General features: G+C 50.7%; 1 protein-coding gene across 2 annotated transcripts in view; it reads right to left on the bottom strand.

Moving 5' to 3' along the window:
* Nucleotides 1-21,949, bottom strand: part of Rasgef1a (RasGEF domain family member 1A) — a 78,542-nt gene extending 56,593 nt beyond the window's left edge. Inside the window, exons 1-2 of one of the 2 annotated variants that reach the window (XM_078043033.1) lie at nt 21,819-21,947; nt 12,545-12,648 (exon numbers count right to left, since the gene is read on the bottom strand). In XM_078043033.1, coding sequence (XP_077899159.1) covers nt 12,545-12,547 — 3 coding nt within the window. In that variant the 5' untranslated portion in view covers nt 12,548-12,648; nt 21,819-21,947. Of the gene's footprint in view, nt 1-12,544; nt 12,649-21,818 lie in introns of both variants that reach the window. The other variant, XM_078043043.1, reaches the window with a different exon arrangement.
* Between the last annotated feature and the right edge of the window lie 4,090 nt (nt 21,950-26,039).

The following is a 26,039-nucleotide window of genomic DNA, read 5'->3' as shown; positions in this document are numbered from 1 at the left end:
CCTGCCCCTACTTCAAGGAGCTGATGCAGACAGCAGGGCCAGGGAGTTCCTTAGCCACTGACAGTGCTCCTGCAGGTATCAGAACATAGGAGATGAATGTCTATTTTAAAAGCAAGATTATTCTGTGTTTTTCTCAGGTAAAGCCCTCTGGGAGACACAGCATAGTGCCTACAGCAGGGCAAAGCCAGGGCAAGGTCCCAACTCTGTGTCTAATCCAGGGAATCAGTGCAAATTTTTCAGCTCTCTTGAGTATTGGTGGCAGACACCTGAGACACCTGGCTCCCTTCTTCCAGCACTGCACATCCACAGCCAAGGCAAGGGTCTCTGGTACCATGGTGGGTATGGGAAGCCAGGGAGCCAAACAAACTGGACATTGAGTTCATGACAGCTAGGGAGATGATGACGACAGGGAGGGAGGAGCTTTAATGATTCTCTGATTCCCCAGTTGGTGATCATCCCTCTGATGGATGCCAGGCCAAGAGGGAAAGGCTGGGAGGTTCCAGAAATCCAAGAGGAAAGAACCATGGAAAGAGGCTTGCTCTTTCGGTTGAAGCTTGCAACCCCATTTCTGGGACTCCTTTCTCCTTCCCATCCTAGTCCTGGCATGTAGCAGGTGGTGCACTCCTGAGATGTTTCCCAGCGGGTTCAACAATAAATCCCTGCTGCCCCTGGCCATTACCTCAGGAACGAGGGGTCTGTGTGCTACCCACCCTCACCTCCCAGGTCTGTCCCCAAGTATCTTGAGAGGCTTCCTCACCATTCTGTGAGTTGGGGCTCTACCAGAAGCTCCGCAGGAAGCACAATCTCTGTAGCACCAAGAGTTTAGCTTCCAGTACACACCCACACATGCATGAAAAAAAAAAAAGCCACATAGATTGATTTCCTGTTCCTCATTTGCAGCTGAGCGTGTGTGTGAGGGATGCAGGCAGCTGTGAAAATTGAGACGTCAACCCGGAGCCCACAGCCGAGCTACCTCACCTCCACACGTGGTCAGGGGACGGCACAGTCCTGCTAATTGTGCAAGCCCTGAGCAGACTGTGAAATGTGCTCGATGCGGCAGCTGGAGAGCATTAGTCCCATCAGGACTGTCAGGAATCTAGGTCGTTGACTCAGCACTCTGGTTTAACAGGAAGCGTGTGCCTCTGCCTCCCCATCCGTGGCCCACTCTTCCAGGACCTTGGACAGGGTGCTGCTGAGCAAGGATTCACAGACCAGCCTCAGGATCCTCATGAGCACCAGTTCCTTCCTCGTTCCTGTCCAATTCCGAAGGGGACAGGTGAACAGGGAGTCTCCGCCACACAACTGACTACTGGTAATGCAGGAACGAATAGGCAGACAGGAAAGCCCTGCCAGGTGGTGGTAGCACCTTGAGAATACACAGGGATGGCGTCAGACTCCACCTGACCCTGACCGTGGGGTGTTGTCAGAGCACTGGATGCAAGCACCTGTCTTCACCCATGCTGGGAGGACCAAGGGCAGTGACTTACCTGAGTCAAGACCCCCTGAGCAAGATCTTAGAGTCTCAGCAGACCAAAATGGGCACCCCTCTGATGTGTGTGCACGGCACTGCCACCCACCTATCCCCTCATGCTCTCTCTCATGTTAGCAGATAGACCTCCAGGCCAAAAGATGTCAGCAGGTAGAAAACAGATCAAGACACCCAAGACATAGCAGACCCCAAACTGCAGGCCGGAACTGGAAAGGTGGAACCAGACCTCAGGGAAGTGAAGGGCCTTGACCATGTCAGGCACTCAGGGCAAGGTGGGGGGCGAAGCCAGCCAAGACAGGTAGGGGCTCAACATCCTGCAGCCCTTTCTAGTGTATAGGTCTGCCTGAGGAGGGAAGGAGCAGCATGGAGCTCCACCAACACTAAGCAGACCAGCCCCCAGGTGCAGTTGGGGCCTCATGGGGCAGCCTGTGCACAGGGAGGAGGTAGGCAAGCCTTGGTTAGCCACCAGGTAGGTTCAGATGTGGATTTGCTTCCTGGTCTCTGAGCTCAACCTGTGACTCCCCAGAGCATCTAGGGAGGAAAGGGAGGGAGATCTTCCTTGGGGCAAGCACACATGAAGTATCTACAGTGCTTTTCTTTTTTAAGTCTCTTCTTCCCTCACCTGCCCCAAGATTGATGACTTTGGCAGTGCTAGAGGAGATATTCTGGGGTTCAGGCTGCAAGAACTGCCTGAATTGCATGAATGGTTGAGCACCTTTGCAGGGTACTTGCAGGCTCCACCTGGCCGCATACCCATCAAACTGCCCTCAGGAAGGGCTGGGGTGCAGGGCTGGGACTGACTGCACATAAGAGTAGCCCCAGTCGCCTCTCACCCACAACACAGGCCAGCTCTGACTAGCTTTCTGGCCCTGTACCTGAATATCCATCATCTGAACCCCATTATAACCCACAACCTGCAGACAAAGGCCCTTCTCCCAAACTCTCCTCACAAAATACCAGCATCCCTTTCCTTCAGGACCATTCAACTTCACAACGAGCCCAGTTATGGGCCAGAGCTTCATGTTTCTTCCATGTCCATGCCCCAGAGACAGCGACTGGGCATACCCAGCCCTGGGAAAGGCCCGTTTTGGGGGGTTGTGAGGTGGCTTCCTCAAACTCCTATCCCTGGCTATGGTGAAGCTGGGCAGCAGATCAACCAGATCTGCCCTGGGCTCTGATGACATTAGACCCTTAACAAGAAGTTTTCCTGACACCCACACTCCCCACCACTTCATCCTGATGTGTCCTTCAAGGCAGGTGCAATGACCTGTAAACCACACCATGCATGGGTTCATGCCTGACTAGCTCCCCAAACTGCAAACACCTGGATGGAAGACAGGTATCTTTCTCACCTTGTGGAAGGAACTAGGCCCCCCAAAGATGCCCACACCCTGATTTCCAGGACCTGTGAATGTTTCCTTATATGGCAAAACAGACTTTGCAGATATAATTTCCTGGATTATCTAGGTGGCCCACTCTCATCACATGGTGCTTTAAATTGAGGATCTTCTTGGCTATAGTCAGAGAAATGGATTCGATGACAGATCAGGGTCAGAGAGACAGCAGAATGAGAGGATCTGCCACCACACTGCTGGTGCTGGGAGGTAGGGAGACATCTGTGAGGACCAGAGAAAGGCTCTCTGGGCTGAGGGGATAGCTGATAGTCCCCAGGGAATGGGGACCTCACAAAATGAGACAACAGACTCCGGGATGACCACGATTCTGCCCCGGTGCCTCCAGAGGGGAAGCTGCCTCCACCTGGATCTCAGCTCACTGAGACCCTGACTGACCTCTGACCTACAGAACTACAAGGTCTGTGAGCTGTGATGGAAGTAACAGGAAACAGCCCTGGAAGGCAGGTAACCAGCTCTGCTCCTGAGCACTGGGAGGTGGCTGTGGTGGAACCGAGGGAAAGGGCTGTCACATCTCTGAGCCTCCATGCATGGCACTAGCCCACTCTGCCTACTGCTCTGCTGTGTCTGGGATCCAGGCCTCCACACCCCAAGAGGCCCTGCTGAGAACTGAGCAAGACTCAAAATCCAGGGCAGGGCCAGTGCTCAGCTCAGCCCAGGCGCTGTGAAGGGCATCCCTCCAGCAACGCTGCTCCAATCGTCCCCACCCCAGGCTGCACTTCCTGAGATCCCAGCTGAGCAAGGATGAAGTGAATGGGACAAAACCATCCAAGGTGGGGACTCAGGAGTTGGCGGGCTGCAGAGGAGGCAGGGGACTCCGAGAGAGCTAGGGGGCCATGAGGGGCCATGGAGATACCATGGACCTCCAATCTGTCAGCCCATCCTGACAGACTCCAGACTCTGTCTGTCTGAATCGATGAGAGCATGCTTGCTTGCCAAGGCCAAACTTCCCAGGACTGGACATCGTGGGGACTCTAGTGTTGTTCCCCCCAATAGCACCCTGCCCTGGGGGCTTCCCCTAACAGGCACCTATCCTTCCAGCTCTGTGGCTGGCCCAGACCTTCTCAGGTGGTGGCTCTTTCTGCCAATCCACCCTGTCCTCTCCATCTCAGGGCTCCCAACAGCACTGCTAGCCACACCACATGCCAGTCCAATTTCCTTGGCAGCAGAGGGTGCTGCCTGGAGGGTCTAGAACTGACCCTCCATACCCAGGTCACACTTCTGTGACACCTAGGCCTCTTGAGCCCTTGCTGTAGGCTGGAGTGGATGGAGGCTCAGAGGTGCAACAGGTGGCCTCCACCTGGTGTCTCACTCTGGTGGTGCTACTATGCAAGGTCGTATTTACTGACCCAAGTATCTATGGTGACCAGCAAGTCTGGAAGCTGCTGCTGCAGCATGAAGAGGCAGAGTCAGTCACGAGGGGTGAGTTCCAGGTGGGGACTCTTCCTGGGGCCCCTGAAATCCTTGGCTAAACAGAGGGAACCGTAAAGGAGGCAGCCCCTCTGTGGCACACAAGCCATGAACAATAACTTCAATGACGCTTGGATCTATCCTCGTCAGGTCTGATGGCATGGGACCTCCTCTGTAGCAGCCCCACACAGAGGGAGAATAAGCCCTGAGCCTCAGGGACACCCAAGGCCTGACTGGAGACCCCTCTACCTCAAGGGTTCCTAACACAGAGCACAGCTGGGAAAGCTGGGGACTTTCCTCTTGGGCAGAGGAACGACATTTCCAGGTCTCCATAAGGGAAACTGGGAAACACTGAGTGTTTTCAGGCCCTTCCTGGGAAGCCCCGTGGGTCACAGCTCAGTTACTGCCCAACAGAGTCAAGCCCCACCCAGCCCAGCCCCTCTGGCCAGCTGGTTTTGGGCTGGGCTGAGATGGAAATGCCCAGAGGGAAGTACCCTGGGATCCAGGAAACCCTCCAAAGTCACTGCCCTGCACAGCCCCTGCCAGGAGCCAACACCCTGCAGTGCCCTCACGGCAGCCGGTCCACCATCACGCCTTCCTGCTCCACCCACTGCCCCAGACCTGGTCTCTTCCAAGGATGTCCCGGATGGCAGGGCAGGCTGCAGTGGGAGAGCTGACCCCTGTCCTGGTCAGATCTTAGGACTGCCCCCTTGTCCAAAGACCTCAGTTTGTGAGGCCTATCCCCCTACCCTCTTAAGGGCTGCCTCCTCTGTTCCCTCGTTAAGCCCAGGATTTCAGGGACCCCAGGAAGAGTTCCCAACGTTTCACCAGGAACCATCTTTTCAGGGACCCCAGGAAGAGACCCCATCTTTTCAAGGCAACTCCTACATCTTATAGCCCTGCCCACAAGGTCCCCACAGTTGCTCATCACACCTTAGTGATGGAATGTTCCAGAATCGAAACCTCACAGCTAAGTCAGTGACTCCTTGTGGGAGCACCTGTGAGGAATGTTGCTGTCCCATTTTACAGAAGCACAAACTGAGGTCAGAGATGTGATGGGGGCTATCCAAGCTAAGAAGTCCCAAGTCAGGGCCAGACCTGACACTGAAGACCAGACTCCACATCAAGGGCACCCCAGGGCCAGGTGCTGGAGACGGGGAAAGCCCAGCCTCTGGCTCAGGACCATCAGGTGGTGGGTATGTAGTCATTCCTTGGAGCCCAAACACACTGGCTTCTCTGGGAAGACCCTCTGAAGGGAGGGCCTGGGACCACTGGGGCCGATGCCTGGCTCCATCCACCCACCAACACTCCACCTCCTAAGGAGAACCAGTCCAGCAGGGTGGAGGGGAGGGCATCGCTGTGGTCTGGACTTCTCTCTGTCATCTTCCTTCCTCCTCTGGTTGCCAAGCAACACTAAAAGCTGCAGCATGCATGAAAATTAGAAAGGCCCTTCCTGCCTTACTCCTCCCCCACCACCTCTGTCAAAGAGTTTACCATGGAGACTCTTCCCTTCCTGGGGAAACACTCTACAGGACGAGGCCCCATGGGGACCCCAAGTGGACCTGGCTGCAGGGGACCCACATCACTGATCGTCTTGGCCACCCTGGTCTATACTACTGTGTACTACTTGTCTGTATCTGTTTGGGTGGGTTAGGGACATAGGATCAGAGATGGGAGAGCTTGTGTGGGCCTAGGCTTAGGAGTCTAGGAAACCTTTTGCCAGGTACTGTGGCAGAGAACACCAAAGAGTGTTCCCCTTTCCCTAGAGCACGGTTTTACAGAGGCAGCATCTGAGACCCAGAGAGGGCAGCTGCTTGCACAAGGCAGGAGGTGACAAGGCTGGGCTCCAATGCAGGGCTGTACCTGGCCACCTGTGTGCTTGCTAAAGGCCCCACCAGGGGTGATCATGTGGGCAGGTTGGATGAAAGAGAGAGACAGGATCCCTGCACCTGTCAGAGGAGCAGGGAGGCAGGCTCGATGGGTGGGTGCACAGTACTGAGGAGTCAGGATCTAGGAGTGCCAGGGGAGACATGGGGCAGGGGCTAAAACTATAGCCCAGCATCCCTGGGCAGGACACTTGGGCACATCTCTGACAAAGGCACCAGGGATTTAGGCCTCACCAAGGACACACTGGCCTGGCATCACAGAAGAGAGTTCCCTAGAAAGCCGGGCATGCTTCTTGCTCAGCAGCATGCACTGAGCTTCTGTGCATCCTCACGAGAGCAAGGGAAGCTCCAGACAGACTGTCCACCTGCTGGTGTTGAGCCTAGCCAGGCTGGAGGTCTCAACTCTGGGCTGACCCTTCTGGCCCAGAGTGCAGCATACACTAGGTCACAAGGACAAGAAGAGGGAGGGCACATCTAGGCACCCCACCCTGCCCAGCAATGACAACCTAAAAAACCGGGGTATGGCTTCATGGACCTAGCTCTATGGGGGTAACTCGGAAGCCAGAATTGCCTGGGGACTAGAGGGGTAGGACACAGATCCAGAGAGTCCAGGTCTTTCCCCATGGCATGCCAAAAGAGCTCCTGTCTAGTGAGCCAGGGAAGGGCTCAGTAACTCAGAAAGTAGGACAGAGCCCAATAGCCCTGGCAAGTGGCCTGTCCAAGTGGATGACTGCCCTTTAGAGACCTGCTAGCACTCTCACTCCCTTCCCTGGGACTCTCATGGCATCTTACCAGGTGGGTGCTCCCTGCCCCCAGCCCCGGGGATACCACTGGCACATCAGGGACCCAGATTTTGGAGGAGGAACCAGAACAAGCATCTGCCACCCTCAATAACTGCCCCAATGGGCACCTCCTAATGGGATATTGAGAACCTCAGGCCACCAAAAGCCCCCTATCTTGAGCTCTCCACAGCACCCTTCCTCCCTCTGCAGTAAACAGGGTAGCTGGATCCCGTCAGTCCTTCCTTGCAAGCTTCATGACCCCAGTTTCCATATCTGTGAAATGGGCACCAGAACCACCCTGTCTCCCAGGGTTGTGAGGAGAATAGCTGTGTTAACAGAATGCACAGAGCAAACTATCTAAGCATTGGCATCATTATCTGAACACCCTCCTGCCCACTGCCCACATGGTCTGGAGAAGACCCACCTCTCATACCCCACAGGAAAGATCTCGGCCGGCCCTCTCTGAGCTCTCTGCACCTACAGCTCTCATTGGTGCCTCTGGAGTCCCTGGGCCACTAGCAGGGCTTGGAGTGCTGAGGGAGAAGGAGGGACTACAGGGAGAGCCTGGCCCTGTTTCCTTTCCTTTTTCCTCTGGATCCCAGAAAAAGCTCTAGAGTCACGACAGTCTGGGCTCAAGTGTCCTCTGGCTGGGCAGTGTTCCACATTGGGTTCCCCCCCCCAGGAAGTGGGTGGGATGTGGGCAAGTGGCCAGCTGCAGGGAAGGCAGGGTGGTCAGGAAGGGGTACAGTCCAGGGTGTGGCGACCAGTGAGGGTGGGGTGAAGGGGTGCACAGCTGCAGGGTATGCATAGCCCACAAGGCATGGACGGAGGCTGCACCTGGCCAAAGTCAGGACTCACTAAGGCTTGAGCGGGCCAGGGCCAAATCATGGGACCCTGATGGACTTCAGCTTAAAATGGCAGGCTATGGTCTGGGAAAGTTTTAGAACCAAGAGGAAGGATTTTATTCTTGCCTCGGCCTGACCCCTAGGATTCTCCATCTTTCATGGGCATTGGAATCCCCGGGAGGGCTGGTGAAAATACTGCTGCCCCCAGCCCTTCAGAGTGTTTATTCAGGAGGCCAGAGTCTAATAATCCCCAGGTGCTGCTAATGCTGCTGGCTTTGGGACCCTACTCTGAAGAACTACTGACCTAAAAGCCATAGCCGGAGGAGAGTCTGGGAAGCAGAAGCCAAGAGGCACTGCACCCACAAAGCCTGCATGCCTCACCTGAATCAAGCCAGGTTAGCTTCAGGATGGGCCTGAGCCAGGTGATAGGTAGGTGGGGCTAGAGAGTGGATGGCTCTGGGTGAGGGTCACACAGCATGGGAGGAGCAAACCAGTCTGTGATAAGCCCACCTGCCATGACCCATAGATATCCTCCTTCCCTCTTGAGCAAGTACTAGTCAAGGGCAGTCTTCCAAGCCCAACAACCAAGAGGAAAGAGGTCTCCCATGTGTTAACTCTGAGCCTGGTGGATTCTTCTGGCCAGCAAAACCAGAGATAGCTATCTGCTGATTGCCTCCCAAGTCTAGCATCAGACTTTGAGGGCACAACAGGGCAGGGACAGGGCTTAAATCCCCAAGGGCCAGCCTAGACAGGGCAGGTTCTGAGCAAGGGTCTGGAATCGGGGGCCTGCCAGCTCACCCCTCACTCTGTGCCCTCCTCCTAGTAGGCCACAGGCAGGCTGGGTACAGAAGTGGGTACCCAGCTTCAGTCAGTACCCCAGCCCTGGCCTGGGCCCCACAAAAGTGTGCCTCCCATCTCCTGTCTCTGGAACTGTGTATGTGTGTGTGTGTGTGTGTGTGTGTGTGTGTGTGGAACTCTGAGAGAAGCAGCCATCTGCAGACCAGGGAGGTGCTCTGCTTATCGTACCTTCTGTTCTCAACCTTGTGAAGGTACCTTTTTGGTGTCCATTGACAGGCCCACAGAGTCATCTGCCAAGCCTCCAGCCTCCTTCCCACCTTCTTTCCTAGAACACAGACAGCTTACATCCACCAACAGAGAGGAAGCACAGGACAAGCCTACCACATCCCAGGCAGGCCTCCTACCACATTCCCCTCTCATCCGTCTCTGCCACACGTAGGCATTTATGCTACAATCAGACCTCTCAATAGAGGAGGGACTGAGGGGAACACAAGTCGGGCAGACACCTCCCAAATCCATGTCACAACCAGAAGCTAGTTAACCACAGCAACAACCACAGTAAATCACCAGCATAGCTAACAAGGTATGCTGTGTCCTCCTAGACAAAAGGGGCTACAGAAAAGATAGGGGTATGCTTGGAAAACTGATCATGGTACCTTGACCAGAAGGAGCATGCTGTGTTAGAGAGATGAGGAAAAATAATGTGAAAATCAGGGGGAATCATGTATTGGAAAAGGAAATAATTTAACACTTATCCTGTTCTTTCTAGTGAAATAACCAATCAGTCCTGGGTAATGAAAGAATGTCATTTACAGAAGGAGTCCTCAAATGCGTTCAGAAGGAATTATAGAAATACAAAGGTCCCATCTTGCAGACCTTCAAGCAACACTTAACTTCATGCTCATCAATGGTTGAAACTGTCAGAAGAACAAACAGATTCCGGGATATAAGGGTACATCTTCCCCATATCCACACCCCTGCAAGCAGACCTGACGGTAGAGTCCTGCTGAAATGCAGTGTGAAGTACAGAGCAGCACCACAGAAGCATCCTTACCAAAACAACACAAATAGTGCAGAACGAAAATTCTGGTTTAGAAAAAACACTGAGGGTGGAGGAACTAGTTCTATGACACCAGGAGAAAGTACAGACAAGTCATCAAAGAATGCCATTCTACAGACACCAAGTTTCTGTAGCAAATCAATGTTCAAAAAAAGGAGGGAGAGGCCAGAGAGGGACTGCCTTACCTATAAGAGACTTAAGAAAAATAATCACCAAATGCCACATGGGGCAGGATTTTATTTCGTTACTGATTTTACAAAGCAACTGTAAAAAGGTCTTTTCCAGACAAGTAAGAAAAAATGAATAGGCACAGGGCATGTTAGATGATAGCAAGGAATTGCTGTTAATTCTGATAATTTTATGATAATGACTGATTTTATAGAAAAAAAATCCTCATTCATTTGTTCCTTTGTTTTAGGGATCCACATCGAAAACAAATGAGGACAAGTGATGAAGGTCAGGGATGTAATTAAAATATTTCAGATAAAAGTAAAAAAAGAATAAGACCCCAAAAAAAGAAAATGAAGAAAAAAGAGAAGGGGAAAAAAGGGGAAGAAAACAGAAAGGAAGAAAGAAGAAAAGAAAGAGAGGGGGCTGGGGATGTGGCTCAAGCGGTAGCGCGCTCGCCTGGCATGCATGCGGCCCGGGTTCAGTCCTCAGCACCACATACCAACAAAGATGTTGTGTCCCCCAAAAACTAAAAAATAAATGTTAAAATTTTTTTAAAAAGGGGAAAGAAGGGAGGGAAGTGAAAAGTGAAAGGAGAGAAAAATGAGTACATGAGCCAGGATGGGTAAAGTCTGAACTGCTGAATCTCAGTAAAGAATATGTGGGGGTTTCATAACTCCCTTTAATTTTCAGTACATTTGAATTTTTTCAGAATAAAAGTTCAATTTAATATCCAGTCAGAACCACAAAGCAAGGGGGGAAGCCCAGAAATAGCCTCAAACACATATGGCAGCTCAGAGCATGGTAAAGGTGATACTTTGAATCTGTGAAGAAAAGGTATTTAATAAGTGGTGTTGGACAAATGGGTGGCCATCTGGAAAAAAGTAAAATTGGACTCCTACCAGATGGATCAAATATTCACATATGAAAAATGAAACCATAAGTCTATAAGAAAAACACATGAGAATTTCTTTATAGTTTCAGGGTAGAAAGGGCCTTTCTGTTTATTTAAACCCCAGGAAATTCTGATAGGCAACTATTTGGTTGTTTTGTTGTTGTTGTTGTTGTTGTTGTTGTTGTTGTTGTTGTTGTTTTGCAGTGGGGGGTACCAGGGATTGAACTCAGGAGCACTCTACCGCTGAGCAACATTCCCAGTTGAATAGGCAACTATGTGTAACCCACAGAAGCTAATATCAGAGAATTCACACCTATTGTGAATGTTACAAAATCCCAAAATCATTTTTAAAATGATGGGTCTGAATTTTTGCATGGCAAAAATCCTAACACAACAAAATGAATCAATAAATTGGAGAAAATGCTTGCAACTTCTCCTAAAAACAAGTTGTCAAATATTCAAAGAGCATCTATGAATCGACCAGAAAATGACCAACTGGGCTGGGGTTGTGGCTCAGTGGTAGAACGCTCACCTCGCACATGCGAGACTCTGGGTTCGATCCTCAGCACCACATTAAAAAAATAAATAAATAAACAAGTGAAATAAAGGTGTTGTGTCCAACTACAACTAAAAAATAAATTTTAAAAAAAGTCAGAAATCCCAGTATTCATGTACCATCTGTTGATTTAAAAAAAGAGAGAGATCAACACCCCAAAAGTAACACTATATTAATAATATGAACACCAGAAAATAATGGATCTTATACAATCTCATTCATCACAAGAAAAATGCTAATTAAAATTGCAATAAGCTATTTCTCATTGATGAGATTGGCAAGGATAAGAAATGGAGAAACAGGCACCACATACATCAAAAACAAGCATAAATTAGTACTGCTTGGAGGACAATCTGGCAACATTTCCCAAAGTAACAAATGCTTCTCCATTTTGCCCTGTTCAAAACAGGGAGGCCACTCTACATGCACTGAGATAGGGGACTCCAAGATGCACTGACACAAAAGGTACACAACCTGTGATATGGCCTCCACATGCACCAAAGGAATACTACACTGCATGTGTGCACAGACCAGGAACTTCCAAAACAGGTGACAACAAAGCCTCTGACCAGGGTAGCTGGAGCTGGCCGGGGAACGAGAGGACATATAACTCCCCCAGGCACCCTTATTACTTTCTGAAAGCTATTAAAATAAATACAGGATTTGTCCACTGATGAGGGGCAGAGAGCCCTGAGCTTCAGTCCTGGCACTGCTACTATTCTGCTCTAGGACCTGGGAGAAGTCGCTTCCCTTGCTTTCTCCTCTCTGAGGTATCTTTAGGGCATCCAGGCCTGCATCTTGCAGCAGCTTCCAGTGGTGAAGTAGACAGAAGGCAGCCTCTCTGTCACATTTTCTTGGTAGCAGAAGGACTGAGAGACAGGAAACCGAGGCCAATCCAGCTCTTCCACCTACTTCCTGAATGCTGAGCCATTTTCTCTTTGGAATCCTCACATGGAGGATCCAAGGCTTATTCACCAACCCTCTGGCTCTCCCTCTCCTATTAATGATTCAAGGATAATCACTGAGGATTCCAGTCCAGCCCAGAACTACTGCCCCACTGCAAACAGATGGAGGCCCTTGGCCTTCAGAAAAACAGCCAAAAGTCATATACCTAAGACCAGCCATGTGCCCTGGGACCACCCATGCCAACCTAGATCCCATGACAACTCTCTTAGAGCAATCCCCCTCCCTGCACTTACTGCTGCTAACAACCCACTGATAGACAGCTTCCCCGCCCACTTACCATTTATTGAGCACTTACAACGTACCAGCCCCTGCACTGGGTGTTTATTCCCTGGATGTTATTTCATTCTTCCAACAGTTCTAAGTAAGGATTGATCCCATTTCCTGGATATGGAAACAGAGGTTTAGAAGCACAAAGTAGCTTTCCCAAGACCTTACAAAATTTGATTTTCAAAATTCGGGCCAAAAAGGAACCCAAGTGGATAATTCCAAAACTCACTCCTAATCCTTCTCCCTTCTGTTCTAATCCCACCTGCTGGGTAGATTCAAGGGTACTAGCCTACTCCCTGCTGCATTATTATCTAGGGATTCCTCTCCTGCAGCTGCTCTGCTCCCACAAACTCAGGGTGTCGGGGGCACACAGCCACAGGCACATGGGGACAAATGTGTAGGGTAGATAAAAGAGGAAAGGCAGAAAAGAACAGAGCCACAACCCCATACACCCACATACACGGCACACACACACACACAATGCATCCACACGGCCTGGTCATTCTCCGGCAGAGCATTTCTCAGACTGAGATAAGAAAGACATTTTAGAATTTTTCAGAAATCCAAACAAAATGCTTCCCTCTCACCACCACCACCACCTCCTCCTCACATTTATTTATTTGCTTATTTATTTAGTACTGGGGATTGAACCCTCATGTATGCTAGGCAAGTGCACTACCACTGAGTTACATCCACGACCCTTTTAATTTTTTATTTTGAGATAGAATCTCATTAAGTTGCCCAGGCTGGCCTTGAACTTGCAATCCCCCTGCCTCAACCTCCTGAGTAGCTGGGATTACAAGAATTTCCCACCATGCCCTCACAGTTCCTGAGTTTACTGTGTTCCAGAAACGGTGCCAAGTGCTTCACATGTAAGATTAACATCGTCACAGTTAATCTTTAAATCAGGGAGCCTAGCTACCCTCATCTCTATTTCTTAGAGCAAACAGGCTCAGAGGGGTCAAAGAACTTACCCAAGGCATCTGTCTGATTAGCAGCAGCCCTGCAGATCCTGCGCAGCTTGGCTCACCCCAATGTGGCTGCACTGTGCCCCCTCTTGGGAGAGTGCCCACTGGCAGGCTAAGCCCTCAACCAACAGGACACATCACTGCCACTGTGCAGGAGGAGAAGGCAGGCCACAGAAGGCTACCCGGGCCCTACCACAAAGAAAGTCTTCTGTCCCTGCCTCCTACTCCACTCCACTCTGGGGTCAGGTGGAGGCTGACTGGTATGTGACAACAGAGGCCAAGAGCCCTACAAAAGAAGCAGGTCTGCAGCAAAGGGCATGAGGTCTCAGGGCCAGATACCTATAGGCCCAAGAAAAAAGATGGGGGAGACACTGCACTTTCCAGGTCCCGGAGACCAGGTGGGTTTCCACCTTCTTAGCTAGGACCAAAAGCCCTGAAGTCCCAGATGGAAGGCAAGGAGAAAAGGACACGTGAGAGGGACCAAGGACGCTTAGAAGGAGTAGGCAGTAGGAACGCAGGAGAGAGAGACTTGAGAAAGGCCATGTGATCACCCCTGACAGATATGAGAATCAAAATGCTTATGAAATTCTTTGGTAGGAAGAGTTTCTGATGGAGGGAGGAGCCATGGCCACACTAGAATCAGTGAGGAGTGGGTCTGAGGTGAGGAGGGGGACACTGTGGGAGGAGTAGAGAGAGAAGCAGCTGCTACAGGAACACAGCTCAAGGGGGACTGAACACTGAGGCTGCAAAAATCCTCTTTTGCTGCAGAGGCATGGGTTAAGGGAGAGGGCAGTAGAGGAAGGTAAAAGTGGCTATGAGGAGGCAGAAGATACATGCAGACAGGGGGCAAGAGGACAGAGTTCTTTCAGGGTTGAACTCCCCTAGGAACAGCCTGGATCTAGGCAATAATATGTAGAGAGCTTGGTTCTTGGCCTTGACCCAGCTACTGAAGTGCTGAGACTGGCTGTGATCTCCCCAGTGTGTGAGCTGAGAGAGACGGGCAGGGGCTCTGGGAGTCCACGGCACAGATAAAAAGGATCAGAGCACGGGTCCAGTGTTACACACCTGTAATCCCAGTGACTCCAGAGACTAAGGCAGAGGATGACAAGTTCCAGGCTAACCTAGGCTTACTTAGTGAGACCCTGTCTCAAAATTTAAAAATAAAAAGGACTGGAGATGTAACTCCATGGGACGTGCTCCTGGGTTCAATCCCCAGTGTCCAAAAAGCAAAGAGGTCGAGGCGAAGGGAACTCCAGGAGAGAAAGGGTTGAAGTAGGGAGCAGTGAGGGGTTCGGAAGCCAACAGAGGAGGCTGAGAAAATGAGGTATAAGCCATCAGAATGGTCTTTTCAGAGTTCCCAGCTGCATTTTGATTCAAGGACCCTGTCTCGGCTCCCAGGGTACCTCACACTGTAACCCCACAGATCTCAGCCCCTTCCCACATGCAGGTTCCCAGTTCTTTCCTGGAGGAAGCAAGGGCCCCTCCACAGTGAAGCTCAAGATGTCTCTAGTGTGGACTATCTCACACCATGGCCCAAGTAGCAGCTCCTTCACAGGAGCCTCTGCATGTAGATTAGCCCTGGAACTGAACTGAGACTCCATGCCCACGGCCCCAGGGTTTCCATCTCAGGGCCTGGCACTGGCTCAACTGCCTCTAAACCCCTCCCAGGTGCCCACTTCCCAGCCCCTTTCCACCCCAGGACCCATGGAGGGGACATGTGGACTTGTCCTCAGAGAACACACTTTCTAGACATTCAGCAGGGAATCTGTCTGTAAGTGCTATAATAGTCACACCCCACAAATCCCCTTCACTGTATTTTTATCAATTGAACCTAAGCTTTTTTTTTCCCCCTGGTAATACTTGGGATTTAATCCATGGCTCCTTTACCAATGAGCTACATCCCTAGGCCTTTTTAATTTTATTTTGAGACAAAGTCTCACTAAAAGTTGCCAAGGCTGGTCTCAAATGCAATCCTCCTGCCTCGGTTTCCTGAGTTGCTAGGATTACAGGCATGTGACATATGCCTGGCTCTAAAGTTAAGGTTTTTATCATTCCTGTTATTATTTATTCTTTACCCATTTTTTACACATCTTTTAAATTTTCTAAATATGACTTTATTTTGGAATTACCTATTTTGTCACTAAATTCTTTTAAACTGCATGACAGTCAGAAAACATAGTCTGGAGGATACAGATTTTCACCAACGTGCCTGCTGTTGAGCTGGTGGTTCTATATGTGCCCTTAAGGACACCATCACTAGGGTGAGGTCGGCAGTGATGCGTGGGTTGTGGGTATGTTTCCTCCAGGTCTTGCCCGTGTGGGGGTTTCCCATGCCACCCCTACTCTTGGAGGTGGTTCCCACTGCCTTGGCCAATCAATGAACAACTGGGACCTCTGGCCAACCCCCAGCTTGGACCACTGTCAACCCTCCTCCCAAACCCTCCAGTGTCCTCACACATAGTAAAACAGGTGATTTGGCCCAGCACCTCACAGCAGACCTTTCTTGGTTGGCATGAGTTACAAGGGACACGTGGGTCAGAGTAGGGAAGGGCACAGGGCTTGCAGTGCATTGTTAGGCAGGACTGGGCTCTCCTAGGGCAGCCTTAAGGCTTACCTCCACCCAGACTGGTCTTCCAGGGACTCTACGCCCTGTGCAGTCCCCCCTGGGGAAGGTATCCCTATTAACAGTAGTCAAACTGATATAAACTGATACAGCCTCCTGCCTCCTGAGTAATTTACTCATGAAAACATCTAAACATCCTCAAGAACTCCCCAAGAAGCTTCTGTGTCTTCAACCTACTCCAACTCTAATCTCCCAGCTGATCCACCTGCTCAGTCTTACCTTCCCTCCCTCCGCCTCAGCTCTGAGAGCTCAGAGTTGGATCCCAACAGCCTGGCCAGCCTTCTCATGAGCTCAGGACTGTACAACATTACCTCATTTAATCCAGACCATGCACCTCGAGGAGAAATGGAAGCCAAGGGAACCTGTTCATAGCTCACAGCCAGGACGGTCTAGAGCACAGAATCAGTCTGCAGAGAAGACCCAGACAAGAGAAGTCTGGCTTCTGAGCCTTGGTTTCTACAGCAGCAAACTGTAGCTTCTCGCCCTGGGAAGCATCTGGGGCCGGGGCTGGGCATGTCTCCCACACTCTAGGTAGAAAGCTTCATTTGTGGTTGGGAACCAAGCCACACCCCAGTGGAATCCAGGCTCAGTGACATTCACATTGGATAGATCTGGGCACCAGAGGCCTGGAAAGCCCCCCAGGCAGAAAGGGTAGGGGACGATCCTCAAGATTTGGGTAGCTCTGGAGGGGGTGAGGAGACAGGCTGTGCTGATATACCCATCAGAGCGCACACACTCTCTCCCAGCACACTCAGCTTCTGGGTAAGCTAGCCTCCTCCATGGAAGCTACTCTTTGTTAACAGTGTTGTCATGGCAACTGGATCTAGGGAGAAGCTCTCTTCAAGGTAGAGTCTGAGGGTGACACTTGGAAAAACTGAAGTGGTGGTGATAACAAGCAGGGTGCTAGCCTCCCAGCCCTGCCCCCCAATACTCCTTACTCCTTCCTGGATTGGTCCAGTCACCAACATTTGTCCCAAAAACTCATCTGACCAACAGCTCTTGGTCTGCCCCTTTTCCTCTCCTTGAAGCGGGGTGGGGGGGGTGGGGGGGTGCGTCTAACATCAATGTGGCTCAAGACAGGAAGTCTGCCCCACTGCACAAAGCAGCTCAGAGACTTCTGCATACATCCCAAACACAGCTACCATCTCAAACGTGGGGTCTGTCTGAGACCTGAAGTAGACAGGTCCCCAGAGAATCACAGACAAGTAAACCCAGGGCAACACCACAGAGGCCTCTGAAGATGATCTCCCTGCACATCACACCTGCACAGGAAGCCTCTGGAAAACAACTGTGGGGAGGAGACCCAGCAGACGTCAAGACAGAGTCCTGTGTCATGAAGGAGATCGCAGGAGAAGAAAGCCATGGCAATTGTCCAGGCCAGAATGGAGGTGACAGTGAGCAGGGCAAGGTGGAGGAGGGGGCAGAAGAGAGGTCTAGGAAGCCAGACATGGTGGAACACACTTCTAATCCCAGCAGCTTGGGAGACTGAAACAGGAGGATCATAAGTTCAAAGCAGCCACAGCAACTTAGCAAGGTCCTAGGCAACTTAGAGAGATTCTGTCTCTAAAAGAAAATATTAAAAAGGGCTAGAGATGTTGCTCAGTGATTAAGGATCCCTGGGTTCAATCCCTGGTACCAAAAGAAAAACGAAGAGAGGTCCAGGGAAGGGCCAGACTGGCTAATGACTCAATACAAGGGTGATCTGACAGAAGGGACAAGGGATGCTGTGGCTGTCTACCTGCTCAGATAGAGATTCTGAGGCTGGCAATGCTCAAGGGCATGACGATACCCATGGTCACTTGGGAGGCATCCAGGAGGCACAGCACACAGGCTAAAGAAGCCCCCAAATTCAGGCTTAGGCTGAAAGGAGTTGGGCACGGAGAAAAACAGAGGCTGTGTTTAGGGAGAGGGTATGGCCCCAGATCCTGTGTCCCAGAACAGGAGGAAGAGCCATGAGGGGGGCTGTGGGAAGTCCAGAGAACAAGGAGGAGAACTAGGGGCCAGGTGGCCTATCCTGGAGCAAGGACAGTGAAGTCCATGGCCTCTGAAGATGGTCTTCCTGAACTGAGGATGAATACCAGATTGGAGTGGGCTGGGAGAGTGGGAAGTGAGGATGTGGAGTGAGCAAGCCGAGAACATGTCTTCAAAGTCAGCACGCGCAGAGGAGGAGGGTGGGAGGAAGCTGAAGGAGACAAGATTTGTTGCTTTTAAGATGGAAGAAGTCTTACAAAAATAACTTCACCTCTGAGGCCAGTCACCTGTCAACTGGGTGGTATCATCCCACTTGTGAGCAGACGGCCCAAGAGCTAGGCAAACAGAATGGAACAACCTAAGTGCCCAACACTAGGCCCCGGGGTTGGAGTCAACACCCCAGCTGTACAGAGCTCCTACCCACACATGGAGTACCTGCTTCAAGCTATTCTGCCCAGCCTCAAGCCTCCCCTCCTCAAGCTAGCACTGATCTCTGTTCCCTAAACTCATTTAAAAAAACACACAGCCATCTCATGAAGCCCCAGAGCCCCCGGGCAACACTGGGCAAAGCCTGGCTCTAGCCCAGGGTTGTGCTCACATCCCAGTACAGACCAAGGGGACCTGAGAAGTTTCTGTGTCAAGTGAATGAGGTGGAGAAAGGCTGCCAGGGAAGGACCACAGCGGTTTGCTGAAGGCACCCAGGTGGTTCTCAGATGCCTTTGCAGACAGAACATCCAGACCCCTAAGGATATATGACTGTATCAGAGTAGCATCCCTCCCTTCCGTCATCCTCAGGCAAGGGAGGCCACCAGCAGCATTCACACCCCCAGCCACCTTCATGTGGTAGGTATCACAATGAAGCCCCTCTCAGTCCTCTCTTTATAGTGTCTAAGGCAACTCTAGCCAGCCTGTCCCAGGGCACAAATCCCAGAGGTCCAAACCCCTCTCAAAATCTGAAAGGTCAGGATACCCAGGGGTTTTAGGACTTTCCATCACATGGCTCTCATCTCACCATGCCTGCTGACCCTCTCAAACCCTGTTTTGGGGGTTCTCAGATCGGAGCTTCCTGGTGTCCCCAGCCGATGAGCATTCTACAGGGCTTGCAGCAGTCAACCCACTCTGGACCATCCCTTACATTCATTTTCTCACATACCCACAATCACAGGCTCTGTGCCCAGAAAGGAGTAAGGCATATGCCTGAAAAGAGGGCCATGTATCCTCCCAGGACCCTCAAGGGTCAGGAGGCCCTGCTGGTGACCAGTGCATGTCAGAGGCCCTTCTCTCATGGCCACTGCACCAGAAGATTCTGTCTGTATCTGCTCCCTGCCTCCCTCCTTCCACACATCACATCCTTGCTAGGTAAACACTCATCCATGGGAGGGAGGTGAGCAGGCAAGGGCAAAGAACCAGAGAGGCAGCCTGGAGTGAGTGGGAGTTACCGGAGGCAGATTTTTGCTCAGCATTTGGTAGCTGAGAGAAAAACAGCCAGAGCGGACCAGGGCTGAAGCAGATGGCCTCGGGAGGAAAAGCAGGAGGGAGTGATAAAGGAGTCCCATCAGGGGGCAGCCAGAAGAGATTTGGGAGATGTCCTGACCCAGGTCTCCTTCCCCTCCCCAGGACTCTGCCCCAAGCAGCAGGGCCCTTCCCCAGAGGCAGGGCCATGCAGACATAACCATCCCACACCAGCACACCCACCTAACTTCCTGAGGCTCAAAGCCCCCTACCCTACCTCGGCAGTGCACCTACACTTGACCTATTTGATAAATTTGGCTTTTGTGAAATACATGATTCTGGGGCTAAAAAAGCCAAAGTAACCTATTCCAATACTGCTCTGGAGGCCATCATTCTACAGGTGGGGAGGCAGGCGTGCTAAGGGGCTCCCAGACCACACCTGCATAACCCACCTTTTACTTGATCTCCCCCAGAGGACCCAGGGGTAGGTAGGTGGGTCTGTTCTTCACCTAGCCAGGTGACACAGCCTGGCCCCTCCCACATGCAGACAAGGCCCATCCATCAGTACCCAACAGAAATGCAGTGGCAAGCATCATGCCTCCTCCTCCTCCTCCTTCTCCTCCTCCTCCTCTGCCTGCAGTTGCTAAGTTACACCAAAAAAAAAAAAAAAATCCTCTGCTCTATGTGAACTGTTCCATTTCCACGATTTGCCAGGTGGAAGGAAGCCATCAGGCTGGCAGCTCAAAGATGCCTCCTAGAGAAAAACAAACTCATTGCCTGGCTTTCGGACGGGGCCCACTGGCACACCTGCATGGGCTCCCAAACCAGGGAGGCCATATTTAAGAGTACACAGCTTCCAAGCTTCACCGTGGAGCCGGCTGAATTCTTTTCAGCCCTGCAGCACCCCTGTCTCAGACTGACCACCAACAAGAGGGCTGTTGGAACACTACAATCCATGGTCCTAAGGACAAAAACTAGAGGGACAGAGAACCCATTCATGTGTCCCCAGGCTACCCAATTGATGTCCCCCATGTCCTCCCACTCAATTTCTTCTTCTGGAGCTGGGTCCTGAGGTTCCAAAGCAGTGTCACTGGATGTCACTGTGGAAATGCCTTCAGGGGTCATCAGATACATGGTGTCATTCTGCTGGCAGAGAAACAGTTTGGGAGGGGCCTGCAACCCACCATGGTTCCTAAGTCAAAACTGGTCTCCCCACTTTCTAGTGCTTTGCTCAGAACAGTGGCTACTGCAGTGCTCTGTAGGACCCCTGCCTGGGCAAAGAATGGCCCAGACCCAGGACAGGCTTTGCTGGGCAAGAAGGAATCCAGACCAAGGGAAGGGGCAGACCATCACCTTCCTGAAGGTCCTAGACTCCTGGGGCAAGTGGCCATCTGGGTCCTTCACTTTTCCTGATAGCGGAAGAATGACAGTAGCAGGGAGGGTGAACCAAAGGGGGAGGTTCACACCCCTAACAGGAGTAGAGGGAGCCCCGCCACCTCTCAGACCCCCAACCTCCCCATAAATACCACTAGCTCCAGCGCTCTGGGGCAGTTAGAAATGCTGGGTGCAGAAACCTGCAAGCGCCTCTCTCCCCAAACAGGACTACCCCCGCACCGCGTGTGCGCGCGCGCGCACCCACACACACTCTCGCACAGACCTTAACCAGCCGCACCTTGCCCCAGTCCCAGATCCCAAGCAAGGCCCAGGGCAAAGAGCGTGGTCCTTCAAACGACCCTGATCCACTGGGGAGAGGGAGCATCTCCTCAGGCCAGGGTTCTCTCCTCTCCAATGCGGTACTCACACCCCAATTCCTCGCCAAACAGCGAGTGCGTGAGATGTCACCACGGGGCCCAGAACGCAGAGGAGCAAATGGAAACTTCCAACTGCGCAGCCCCGAGCTCCTCGGATTCCCCAGCCCCCTCCCCCACGCCAGGCCGAGGGCAGCGGACCTGCCAGCGGTGCAGACGCCCGCCTGCCGTGTTCTCCCGCCACGCCCGACCCGGACCTCCCGGTGCCCTGCTGGGGCGGAGGGTGCAGGGGGTCCCGGCGCGGTCCAGCCCGGGGCGGAGTTCTCTGTAACTCCGCGCGCTAGGATAGCGGTCGCCCTACCCAGCGCGCGTCCCCTGACCCACGCTGAGAGCTCGCGCCCCGGCCCCACGACGGCCGCGCCGGGCGGGACCCGGGGCCCGCGCACGCCCCGCCCTGTCCGCGCCGGCCACCGGAGGGGACCCGCCGGAGGGAGGGACGGAGAATCGGCGGCCGCTGCCTACCTCGGTCCGGGCCAGCGTCGCTCCCGCGCCGCCCTCGCGCCGCAGTCGGGCCCCGAGCAGCGCGCGGCCGGCGCCGGCGGCGGCTCATGCTCGGCGCCTGGGCCCGCGGCACCCGCCCACCCGCGGCCGCCCCCGCGCTGCGCCAGCTGCGGGCAGAGCAGCTCCCTCCGCAGCCGGCGCGGGGGAGCGCGAGAGAGCGCGGAGCGAGCACCGAGCGGGCACGGAGCAGGCGGGCACGAGTGCGGGAGGGAGCGGGCAGGCGCGGGGCTAGGAGAGGGAGGGTGCGGGGCGAAGGTGCAACTCGAGGGAGGGCGCGGGGAAGGCACACCGGTGAGAGAGGGCGGGCCAGGTTTTCACTTGAAAAGGGTAAGGCAACCCCCAAAAGGTGTGTGGCCATTTCCTTTAAAAATAAAAAAAAAAAAAAAAGACCTTTGGGAACTCCGGGGAGCTGCCAAAATTTTTATCAGTGGCAGTTGACAGTGAAAACGCTTCTGAGGTCAAATCCTGGTCTCTGGAGTTATTCCCCCTGTTATCATAATCATTCTAAATAGGTTGGTGCTGTTTTTTGTTCCCATTGGACAGATAAGTAAACTAATGCTGGGGAAATGCACGACCTCCGAGCTGATACGTGGCAGATCAAGAGTCTAAAGTCACCTTGAGAGATTCTATGGCCCCTATATTTACAAAACCACTAAAGACAAGATTCATGTCTTTGGGCTCTTGCTGAAACCGCCTGTCCCTTTGGAGGGACATCCAGAGTGACTCTTGCACCTAGGCCAGACTCAGGCAAGTGTGGAACAGGTCTAGGACCAAGAAGCCACAATGTGGAGGGGTCTGTGTGGGAGGTGCAGAGAAACCCAACAATACCTCCTTGAAGAGGCTGGGAACCCTTCTTATTCATTCAGTACATGTTTTTGGAACGCCTACTGTATGTCAGGTCTCAGTCTGGACACTGGGATACAGGTGTAAGTGTCACTGTCTGGTTAGAGTTTGCATTCTGGTGGGAATTACATAGTAAATTAAAAATACTGGAAAATAATTTATTCACCTGATAATGCAGATCCCTGGAGGAAAACACAGCAGGGAGGTAGGATAGGGAGTGCAGTTTTGGGGTTGGGGATTTGATTTTTGGTAGTCTTGGAAGTCTGCTGAAAGGTGAAGTTTGAACCAAGACCTCATGAATGAGTCAAGTCATACTGGATTGAAAAATGAATATTTGAGACAACAAAAACAAGTGCAAAGTCTCTGAAGTGAAGTGTGCCTTGGAAGAAGCCACAGTAGAAATGAAAGTGTGGTAGAGAAGAGATTCCAGAATGTTCTAAGGTGGCAGATCAGGTGACCTTGTCAGCCATCAACCCACTGTGGCTTTGAATCAGAGAGAACTGTGGAGCTAGTGGAGTGTTTTGATGAGAGTTCAGTGGTAGAGTACTTCCTAGTACTTCCCGGGTTCAATCCCCAGCACTGCAAGTAGTAGTAGCAGTAGTAGTAGTAGTGGCCCAGTTTCAACAAATATTACTATATGGCCAATTTTGTTTTATGTATACACTCATCCACCATTCCCCTTATTATCTCTGGGTTCATTTTAAGTGAACTTTTAAAAAATTGCAAGCATAACATACATAGATAAAAATCAAATTTGTGCTTACTGAATTTTCAATAAGAATACACCTGTTCAGTGAGAATATTAGTAGCATCTGCACCTAGATTTTCACTGTGAGGTTTTTAATGATAGGTTTGTTTTAATAGATTCAGGATTATGCAGTTTATCCACTTCTTCTAGTGTCACTTTTGGTAAATTGAGTTTTTCAAAGATTTTGTTCATTTTGTCTAAACTTTCAGACTTACTGACAGGCTGTTTACAACATCCTCATATTATCCCTTGAATGTTTGTTGACTCTGTAATGGTATTCTACTTTCATTCTGCTATTGGAGACATTCTTCTTTGATTAGTCTGTCTTTGTTTCTATTTTGAGGGGTTATATATTGTCCATTTCTCCCTTCTTTCCTTTCTTCTTTTTTAGTTTTATTTTTTTAAGCACTAGAAGTCAATTCACCCCAGGTCCCTGAGCATCCTAGGCAAGTGTCCTACCACTCAGCCCCCTTTCTTTATATCTTGGTTGGTTGGTTTGTTGTGTTGCTTGTTTTGTTTTGTGGAGGTACTTGGGATTGTACTTCCCTTGCCCTTCTAATTTTATTTTGAGTCACATTCTTTCTAATTTGCCCAGTCTGGCCTCAAACATGGCATCTTCCTGCATCAGTCTCCAAGCAGTTGGGATTTTAGGTGACACCACCATGCCCAGCTCTTTCTTAAATTGGAAGCCAGGTTCATTGGTTTTCAAGTCTTTTTTTTTTTCCTACTACACACATTTAGAGCTGTAAATTTTCCTTTTAAGCACTGCTTTATGATCTCTCACAATCTTTTTCATTTTCATGTAGCTCAAGATATTTTTTTAAATTTTCATTTTTACTTCTCTTTTGCCCCACAAGTTATTTGGAAGGGTATTGCTTACTGTGCAGATATTAGGGAATATTCTGGGTATCCTCCTGTCATTGAGTTCCAGTTTAGTCACACAGCCTATAGAGGGGATTCTGTATTATTTCAATTTTCCAAAACCTGTTTTTACATTTCTTATGGCCCAGAATATGTTCTATTTTAATAAACACCTGATGTGCCTTTGAAAAGAGTGAATATTTTGTATGCATCAATTAGATCAGGTTAGTTAATCAAGTCCAAACCTTCCATATTATTACTGAATCAAGTCCCATATTCAATCAGTTCCTGAAAGAGATATCTTAAAATCTCTAATATGGCCCCAGTCAGAAACTAACCCAAAAGTCCTTCAATGGGTGAATGGATAAATTATGGTATATCCATACAATGAAATACTACTCAGAAGTAAAAAGAAATGAGCCCATATTAAACACAACCTGAATGGTTCTCAGAGTATTATGTTGAATGGAAAAAAAAAAACTCAGAAAAATCCATACCGAATGATTCTACTTCTATGTATCTATATGACATTGTAGAAAAGGCAAAACTATAGAGATGAAAATGGATCAATGGTTGCCAGGGAGAGGATTCACTGCAGAATGGGAAAAACTTTAGAAGGATTAAAGTACACCTATATCTTGATTTGTAGGGATGGGCACATGACTATGCTTTGTCAAGACGTAAAATAACTTATATACCAAAAAGATACAATTTGTTGTGTGTAAAATCTTGTGTGTATGTGGTTCTAGGGATCAAACCCAGGGCACACAAGCTAGGCAAGCAAGTACTCTACTACTGAGCCATATCCCCAGCCCAAAAATAATTTTAAATCTCCAATATAATTAGAGGCATTTCTGAATATCTTGTCATCTCTTTTGCTCAGATGCTGCCTATGAATTTGGAGTTCTTCCCTCCTTTTTGCCACCTCTATTTTTTTCAGGGGAATTAGACTGATTCATCGGTGCCAATGAGTATCCCCTTCTTACCATGGTTGGGATATGGCCTGAGTATGTCCTCCCGGGGTTCAAATGTTGGAGGCTTGGTTTTCAGAGTGGCAATATTGGTAGGTGGTGGAACCTTTAAGACCTTGAACCTAGGAAAAGGTGATTCTGTAATTGGGGATCCTTCCCTCACAAAGGATTCCCCCCACTCTCTGGCCTCCCGACTCCCTGGGATTTCTTCCTCTTCCATGTGCTTCCACCATGTTGACCTCTGCCATGATGTAACACAGCCACAGGGGCCCTCACCAGAGGCTGAACCAGTGGAGCCACTTCCTCTTGACTTTCAGCCTCCAAACTGTAAGATAAATAAACCTCTTTTTCTTTTTATACTACCAAGACTCAGGTATTTTGTTATAGTGATGATTAAAAATATTAATATGTCTCTGCTGCCATGAATAAGAGTCTATAGGGTGTTCTGGATGAAGTGGAGAGAGCAGTTGGCAATAGTCAGATGAGGGATGAAGGTGGCTTAGACCAGGACAGTCATAGTTATGGTGATAAGAAGTGTTTGCAGCTGAATGTTCACTACCTACAGAGCCATGAATACTTGGAACAGAGAAAAAAAAAAGGACCCAGGGATGACCTTGGTGTACATCAATTCTTTCACCCAGGCAGGGCACACTAGACCGGTTCCATGGTAAAACTCTGACATTGACAACTTCAATAGGGGCTTGTAACCAGGTGCTGGCTTACCGTATTCTCCCCAGACCTCCTCTGATGGGACTTCAG

Source organism: Ictidomys tridecemlineatus, chromosome 1, assembly GCF_052094955.1.
Source record: "Ictidomys tridecemlineatus isolate mIctTri1 chromosome 1, mIctTri1.hap1, whole genome shotgun sequence".
Taxonomy (NCBI): domain Eukaryota; kingdom Metazoa; phylum Chordata; class Mammalia; order Rodentia; family Sciuridae; genus Ictidomys; species Ictidomys tridecemlineatus.
This window is presented reverse-complemented; position numbering and strand designations above follow the sequence as displayed.